Source organism: Mya arenaria, chromosome 16, assembly GCF_026914265.1.
Source record: "Mya arenaria isolate MELC-2E11 chromosome 16, ASM2691426v1".
NCBI lineage: Eukaryota > Metazoa > Mollusca > Bivalvia > Myida > Myidae > Mya > Mya arenaria.
Genome location: NC_069137.1, coordinates 27,955,755 through 27,964,955, shown reverse-complemented (window position 1 = coordinate 27,964,955; position 9,201 = coordinate 27,955,755). Strand labels below are relative to the sequence as shown.

General features: G+C 41.0%; 1 protein-coding gene across 4 annotated transcripts; it reads right to left on the bottom strand.

Annotated features, from left to right (window-relative positions):
• Window positions 1-2,033: 2,033 nt before the first annotated feature.
• Window positions 2,034-8,398, bottom strand: LOC128222605 (uncharacterized). Of its 4 annotated transcripts, none has more exons than XM_052931700.1 (4): window positions 8,293-8,398; window positions 4,005-4,130; window positions 3,754-3,890; window positions 2,034-3,086 (listed from the first exon to the last, which is right to left on the bottom strand). In XM_052931700.1, the coding sequence occupies exon 4, from the start codon at window positions 2,937-2,939 to the stop codon at window positions 2,034-2,036; it is 906 nt and encodes a 301-aa protein (XP_052787660.1). In that variant the 5' UTR covers window positions 2,940-3,086; window positions 3,754-3,890; window positions 4,005-4,130; window positions 8,293-8,398. The 4 variants fall into 4 exon arrangements, with proteins under 4 accessions (XP_052787660.1, XP_052787658.1, XP_052787659.1 ...); XM_052931698.1 differs by having other exon boundaries at window positions 8,213-8,318; XM_052931699.1 differs by lacking the exon at window positions 8,293-8,398 and adding an exon at window positions 8,213-8,240 and having other exon boundaries at window positions 4,005-7,761.
• Window positions 8,399-9,201: the final 803 nt, after the last annotated feature.

Sequence of the window (9,201 nt, the reverse complement as noted above, 5' to 3'; positions counted from 1 at the left end):
ATTATCATTGCTTGTATATTGCTTTATATGTGTTTTTCTTGTGAAAATTTCATAATAAAAAAAAACAAACTAGCATACCAAGAATGAAGTTCCTGGGTGCAAGCGTTCTTTATTTATTAAGCGGAAACAAAGTGTGACGTACTGACTGACTGACTGACTCACTGACTGACGGACTGATCCCAAAATCAATAGGGGTCATCTACTGACCAACTAGCATACCAAGTATTCGGTTCCTGTGTGCAAGCTTTCTTTCGTCATTGAGCGGAAACCTTTTCTTCAAATCAAGGTCACGGTGACCTTGACCTTTGACCTACTGATCTCAAAATCAATAGGAGTCATCTACTAGTCATGACCAACTACCATATCAAGTATGAAGTGTCTGGGTAGAAGCGTTCTTTAATAATTGCGCAGAAACCATTTTTAAGCTTAAGGTCACCGCCAACATAATGTTTTTGCACCTCAAGTTTACCGCGACATTGACCTTCGATTGTGATCAATAGGGGTCATCTTCTAGTCATGACCAACCGGCATACCTAGTATAAAGTTCCTGGGACTAAGCGTTTTTAGGTTATTGAGCTGAAACGAAGTGTGACGTACAGACTGACGGACTGAATGACCGACTGACGGACAGGGCAAGAACAATATGTCTTCATGAATGGGGCAGACATAACTACTACGACGAATTGGACGAGGATGTAGACGACGATGCGAACGACGGATGCGTACGACGACGTGGATGATGCGTACGACGACGTGGATGACTGGTGCGGATGACGATGTGGACTACAATGTGGTTGACGATGTGGTCGACGATGCAGACAATTGATGTGAATGACAATGCGGACTTCTGATGCAAACGACTGGTGTAAATGACGATTCAATCGACGGATGCGGATAGCGATCTGGAGGACGGATACGGATGACGATGCGGACGATAGATGTGAATGACGATGCAGACGGCGGATGCAGATGACGATTTGAACAACGATGCTGACGACGAGGCGGAAGACAATGCGTGTGACGATGCGGACTACGGAAGCGGATGACATTGCAGACGATTTATGCGGAAAACGATGCGGCTGACGATGACGGCGATGGGTGCGGACTATGATTAGGATGTCGATGCGAAGACGAAGCGGACAAAACATGCCTACGACGATGCGGACGACGATGTCGACAAAGAATGCAGATGACGGACGTGGAAGACGTTACGGACAATGATTGCGGGCGACGGATCCTAACAAAGACGCGGAAGACGACGCGGACGATGGATGTGACTGAAGATACGGTCGACGAATGCGGATGACGATGCAGAAGAGGATGCTGACGACAAGGCGGAAAACGATACGGAAGTTGATGCGGCTGACGAGCTAATGCTATATCGGCTTATAGAAAAGTATTGTGTTAATATAATAGTGTTATTGTACAGTATACAGAACTATGTCACTAGGTTTTACTTCCAAGTAATTCCGTGCCAATTAAGTGCATATTTAGCAAAAAGTTTTGATTACATATCCTACGTACCAGGCAAAATACAAAAGAAATATCATTTATTCAAAGTACAGTAATTGAGATACTGAAATGCACAAGGAGCAGGCATTCGATAATATACATCTAAAAAAAACATGCTTGTGTCTACCTTTATTGCTAAATGTAAATATCTGTTATTATATATATAAGGATCCTAAATGATTTGTCATTTAATAAAAAATACGTTATGCAACGAATTTATAAAATATTATAAAGCGGACTTTTGACGAGCTTTACCATATCCGTATGAAGTTTCACAGTATTTTATATGCCAACTTATGTAACAATTTTTTATCACATGAAACACACGTCCGTAGTACGATTTGTTGTTTCTTAACACAAGTCCAATTTTATAACTAAAATAGTAAACATTCCTTCAAAACATCACAGAAAATCACTTCCGCAACTTCCGGTCTCCTTGGTCACTTCACTCAATCATATAATTGCTTTCCAAATCACAGCCCTTATTCCAGTAACAAACCTCCAGTTTCCTGTCCGAGACTTTATTCAAAACAACGCAAGTGTACTTCACGTTCATGACCACGATCGTTTGGATCGCCCAAGTCCGTACAATCAAACAATGAATGTTCATAGCCAGTACAGTCTATTTTCATCACCATTCGCCCCGTATTTTGACCGAAAGGAGTGCTGGGCAGGGCCAGCCCTTTGGTGAAACCCGCACCAAGGGTTCTACAGGCAACTATTTCTTCATCTGCCTCACCATTTGGGCTACTTTTAGTACCAAAGTACGAATCACACACTGTTCCCCACTCTCCATTTACGTTAACCTCCAGTCGACCCTGAACACCGTTTGTGTGGTATTTTGTGGCATTAACAAGCCTTGCACCTGCGTTAGGCACATGAAAATACCATACAGGTGGTGAACCATTAATTTGTAGATAATCCTTAAAACCGATGCCACTAAAACTATGCATAAACATCATATTCTTATCATGTAAGTTAAGGTAACCTTTTAAGTTAACACATTCTGATGAAATATTATCAAGTCTATTGATGAACTCATCCTCTCGATAATAAATTTGTGACGAAATATTTGACTCAACAGACGCTATCGAACTTGACAGCTGATCCAGGTTGTTGCAAAAGTAGTTTAACGTGTCTTGTAATAAACGTGTTGCCTTCACTGATTCGATCTCAACAACCTCTGTGATATTATCAGAGGCTTGAGTCACCATTGTTTTGATATCCCTTTTTAGTTTTGTTGTTATATCAGTCTGTTTGTGTTCCATGCTATCCATGGTTTTATTGAAATCTACAAAAATATCATCGATGGCTTTCTTTACATTGGCAGTAGTCTCTTTTAGCGCACTTACTTCGTTTACCAACGAAAGTTTTTCTTTTGCAAAGCCACGTTTTACTCTGGTTAAATTATGTGATACAGTTGTCATTTCTGCTCCCAATCGATTAACGGCGTTGTGATTTTCATTAACTTTCTTTTCTAGAACTTTAAGTTTAGCAGCTTTTTCTTTAGAAACCCCGGATATAGTGTTCCCAATCTGTTGTAGATTAACGCGCTCGGAAACATGTCGTACCACCTAATAACAGAAATAATTACAGGTTGTAAACTTTATCCGGCTAGCGCAGTGGTTAGCTCACACTTTTCTCACCCGGGTTCGATTTCCGGCTTTGGTGGATATGAGTTTGGTTAGTGGTCACCAAGCAGGACTAAGGGGTTTCCTACGGGTACTCCGGTTTCCCTTTACAGCACATTACCACACTCTCGCGTAAAATCGTTTCAACAAGAGCGATTAATATTATTGTAATATTTATTTTCGCAATCGATATAAAATAAATCAGTTTGAATTTACTAATAATAGAAAGAAAATAGAAACTTTCCACTGAATTATTTCAATACATATGGATATTCAAGTATTTAACGGAGTGAAATCAAAGTCTGTGAAACAATTCGCACTATTATTAATGATGTCATAAATACATTTGCGCAAAGATCCTTGTTATGATCGTGACGTCAGCAGAGTGCACTTAGGCCGAATTGCACTTGCTAGGAATACGGACAATCGAATGATGCTACATGTACTGCGTGCGATTTGCGATGGGTATATAATACATAGTGTTTCGTTGATGAGTTTAAATGAGGAATAAAAGGATAAATGCAGGTTTAATTGTAAGTGGATTGGTTTGCGAAACATTGTTTTATATCCAAACAAAACAAGTCGAAAATCAAGAGAATGTAAAATTCACCTTGGCGCTTATTTGCTCTATGTCTCCTTCCGTAAACCTCTTACATGTTCTGTCGATTGAAGCTTGTCGATTCGATCAAAGAGTTGGTCGAGTTTCATATCGGTGTTGGCAAGCTTGCCTTTAATTAACATCATGTCCTGCAACAAGTTAAGGCTTATTATTATTTCAGGTTAATACACATTGTTTAAGTTATTAATTAATTATCATTATATGCGTAAAATAAATAATCGGCGGGATATTTGAGGACATACTTGCAGGACGAAAGTCTGCATGGAAGATATCAAGTTGACCTTCTCTTCAAGGGAGGTAATATCAGCATTACTGAAATGGGCTACCACCGCTATGACGAGAGAATAATGAATGGCGTGCATCTTTATCTGAAATGCAAGATGTAATTTTAAAAGATATATAATTCGTAGAAATATTTGAATCGTTTCAAATTGAATATGAAAACGTATATTTAGACTTATTGCGATATTGCATATTTATAAAATAATTTCCCATATTAATATCTCACATAATTTATTTAAAACTGTTTAATAACATTTTTATATCAGTCACTGATAAAAAAAAAGTACCTCGTTTGCTGTTCATACCAAATGTAAGTGCAAGCACAGCTAGGACAGAGACATCAATAGTCACTGCCGTAAAATCTTAGTTTGACATGTCATGAACACCGAAGGTTCTATCAGCGCATCCACTCATCAAAATATGACTTATTCTGTTTTTACTGAGTGATGTAAAATTTCTCTTTAAATCTCACTGAAACAAAGATCATGACAACGGGACGTGGAATTAACGGTTAACCTACGTATTTCTTATGAGAACGTGATATATCTCTGGCGTAGATAAACGTAGATACAATAGGCCCGGGCCTGCACATTATTTCCAGGTCCAACAAGTTCAAATTTGCCTTTAATGCTAAAGGGGTAGGAGGTATATGCTTCAGGTTAAAATATAAGCAAGTCTTTCTTTGTACCTTGTTTGTTTTTATTTGAATATATACTTAAACACGTATCTAAACTCATTCACGAACCTTTATTTAGTTGCATTCCTTTCTGCTGATAAGCCTCGGCTGTTCTGAATTAATTTACATTCTACTTGTCAGCTGGTTTGTATTTAATGCTTAAGGGGTATAAAATTACATCTAATCCATGGGTACTCGTATTATTTCGGCAGATACAAACCAGAAGAAAACAATAACATAATTGTATATAAATTCTTATATATGTTTTTTTGAGTAAATGAACATTGCAAATGCATATTCCAATTTTAATAAAATGGGGAAGCAATTATTTCTGAACTAGCTACGTCCTCGCGAACCCCTAGCAAACCGGGCCTGCACATCAATTCTGCACTAGTTAAAAGTTTTAACTTAAAACCCTTACTTAACCGGACCCGCACATCAATTCTGATCCAGCTACGCCCTGCAATCCTATTACAAACATTGTTTGCCTATCAATTTTGGTCTAGCTACGCCCACTAGCAAACCGTGGCTGCACAAATTTATGTTAAGCTACGCACTCGCGACTTCCTTGAAGCACCTGTACTGCCCATCAATATGTGTAAAGCTACGCCCGCGTGAATCTCTAGCAAACCATGACTGCACATCCTTTTTTGTATATCTACGCTTGCGCAAATCTCTAGCAAATCTGCAAGGCACCTTTTTTTGTGATTCCGACCTTGCAAATCCCTTGCAAACATATACTGCATATTACCTCTGGACAAGCTTCGCCCTTGTGATTCCCAAGCAAACAAGTATTGCACATCAATTTTGGACTAGCTACGCCCTTGCGATTCCCTGTCAAACCTGTACTGCACATCAATTTTTTTTTAGATACGATCTTGCGATTACATAAAAACATGAACTCCACACCATTTCTGAACTAACTACACCCGCGCGACTCCAAACCAAACATGGACTGCACATCATTGTTGACAAGCTAAGCCCTCGCGACACCCTAGCAAGTCTGGAATGCACTTCAATTTGTTTAGCTACGCCCTTGCGACTCCCTAGCAAATATGTACTGCACATCGATTCTAAACTAGCTACGCTCGTGCTACACCCAAGCAAACAAGGACTGTACATCAATAGCTTATATCAACGCCCGCGCAATTCACTAGCAAACCTGGACTGCACATCCATTCGAGACTAGCTACGCCCGCGCGCCACCCTAGCAAACCTGGACTGCACATCCATTCGAGACTAGCTACGCCCGCGCGACACCCTAGCAAACCTGGACTGCACATCCATTCGAGACTAGCTACGCCCGCGCGACACCCTAGCAAACCTGGACTGCACATCAATTTCGGACAAGCTTCGACCGCATGACTCCCTAGCAATCCTGGACTGCACATCAAATTTTTACTTGTACGACGTTTGCGACTCCCTAGGAAACATTAACTGTACATCAGTTGTAGACAAGTTACGCCCGCGCGACTCCGTGGGAAGCCCGGACAGCAAAACAATTCTGGACTAGCTATGCACTCCCGATTCTCTGGCCAACATGTACTGCAAATCAATTGTAAATTAGCTACGCCCGCGTGACACCCTATCAAACCAGGACTGCACAAGAATTCCGGACTAGCTACGTCCGCGTGACTCCATAGCAAACCTGGACTGCACACCAATTTTCGACTAGCTACGCCCGCGTGACTCCCTAGCAAACCTGGATTTCACACCAATTCTGGACTAGCTACGCGCGCGTGACTCCCTTGCAAACCTGGACTTCACATCAATATTTTATAGCTACGCCCTTTGTGAACCCTTAGGAAACATGCACTTCAAATCAATTTGACACTAGCTACGCCTGCGCGACTACCTAGCAAATATGTACTGCACATAAATTTGTTTCAATCTATAGCCTCCTGACTGCCCAGCTAACATATACCGCGCATAAATCCGGATTAGCTAAGCCTTCGCGACTCCCAAGGAAATCTGGACTGCACACCAATTCTAGACTAACTGCGTCTTCGCGAATCTCTAGCCAACATGTACTGCACACCATTTCTCGACTAGCTACGCCCGTGCGTCACCCGAGCTAACAATGCCTGCACATCGTTTTTTATAGCTACGCCCTTGCGACTACCTAGGAAACATGTACTACACATCAATTTTAGAACAGACAAGCCAGCGCAACCCCCTGGCAAACCTGAACTGTACAACCATTCTGGACTAGCTACGCCCGCGCAACTGCCTACCAAACATGGATTCCACATCAATTCTGGACAAGCTCCGCTCTCCCGACTTCCTAGCAAACATATACTGCACATCAATTCCGGACTAGCTTCGCCCTCGCGACTTCCAAGGAAACCTAGACTGCACATCAATTATGGACTAGCTACGCCCGAGCGACCTCCAAGGAACCATTAATTGCACATCCATTCTGGACTAGCTACGCCCGCGCGACTGCCAAGCAAACATATACTGCACATAAGTTCCGGACTAGCTATGTCCGCGCGACTTCCTGGCAAACATAGACTGCATATCAATTCTAGACTAGCTACACCCGCGTGACTCTCTTGCGAACTTGGACTACATTTCAATTCTAGACCAGCTACGCCCTCGCGACTCCCTAGCAAACCAGGACTGCACATCGATTCTTGACTAGCTACGCCCTCGCGACTCCCTAGCAAACCGGGACTGCACATCGATTCTTGACTAGCTACGCACTCGAGACTCCCTAGCAAACCAGGACTGCACATCAATTTCTTGACTAGCTACGCACTCGAGACTCCCTAGCAAACCAGGACTGCACATCAATTCTTGACTAACTACGCCCTCGCGACTCCCTAGCAAACCGGGACTGCTGGTCGATTCTAGACTAGCTATACCCTCGCGACCCCCTTGCGAACCTGGACTGCACATCACTTCTGGTCTTGCTACGCCCTCACAACTCTCTTGCGAATCTGGACTGCACATCAATTCTGGACTAGCTACGCCCGCGTGACTCCCTACCAAATCCGGACTGCACATCGATTCTAGATTAGCTATGCCCTCGCGACCCTCTAGCAAACAGAGACAGCACATTTTTATAGCTAATTCCACGCGAATCCCTAGCAAACATTTACTGAAAATCAATTCTGGACTAGCTACGCCCTTGCGACTTCCAGACAAACCTTGACTGCACATCAACTTTTGTTAATATACGCCCTCGCGACGCCTAGATCGGGTCTCCCCATCCATTCTGATCAAGCTACGCCTCTAATGGCGCTAAGTTATAAACATAATGTTGTGGATTACACAACTTGAAGATGTTTAATGCATTTAAACTAAACAAAAATATGTGAATTCTTTACGTGTCATTTACATCTGTTCCGACAATAACAAAAGAAGTCTGACGAGTTAAATGTAATGCGGAAATTCGAGTTGATGGAAAGTATTAGATATGATGAAAAATAGCGTACACAAACCTTACAGAAAAGTTGACAAATAACAAATGAAAGAAGAGAGTCTTACCTTGTATTCGATCCCAAAGAGAAATTACAAATTAATAATCAATATGTTTTACACAAATATCGTATACAACTGAAATTCACCTATTATCGTTCAAAGTGGCAAAGATCTTCTCTGCTCTTTAATGGAGATCACTGCGTAGGAGAATTGCGCAGAAGGTCATACTATCACGCCATATTTGAGTGTTTTGCTGTTTGCTATTTCTGCAAGTGTTCAAGTGTTCTACTTACCGATATTTCGCTGCATCTTAACTCTCACAACATTAACAAAATATTGCAGGCGTGTGAACCAATTCTTTCCGAGTTTTAGGCTCTTATCCAAGATTTTAAGAGCGTTCATAACAAGAAACAGCTAGTTGTTAATACATTTAACAAACAAGTATAAATGAAAAAAAAAACACGAAAAGAACCGTTAAGGTTGAACCTTTGGCAGGGTTTCAAATCATTTGAAATCAATTTTAAAGCATTAGTTAACGTTCCTTTCTTCATGCTGAATCATATTTCAGCCATATTTTAGCGGGAATAATTGTCTGTGGCAAGATTAGGCACACTCTTTAGATAATTATGATAGTGATTGGTTTTTTAAGTACTGTTATTTTATAAGTACTGTTACTTAGTCGAGCTGACTGTGCAATAGGTTGCAATAAATATCATTGAACTATTATACATGTAGATATTAAATTATTTATGGGTGTATTTTGTCGTATAATATGTAGGCCGACGTCCATCTTTCCAAACAACCTAGAAGTCGTGGGTACAAATAAAAGTTCAAAACAATTTAAAACTACTTTCAAAACATCATTATTCATTCAGTTTTGATATATTAGCAGGCGTTTAATATACACATTTACATATTGTTTTTTTTGTAAGCGCGATTTACAAATTGCTTAAAGCTACTCAATCGCCAGGTTTACATGCTATATGAGCGCCGGTCAGCAGACTCGCATTGTGGAAAAAAGACATTTCGCAAACAACTTTGGCAGCCAACTGAAA

Coding starts and splice junctions, on each gene's coding strand:
- LOC128222605 (XM_052931700.1), bottom strand. CDS start 2,939: ATGACAACTGTATCACATAATTTAACCAGAGTAAAACGTGGCTTTGCA.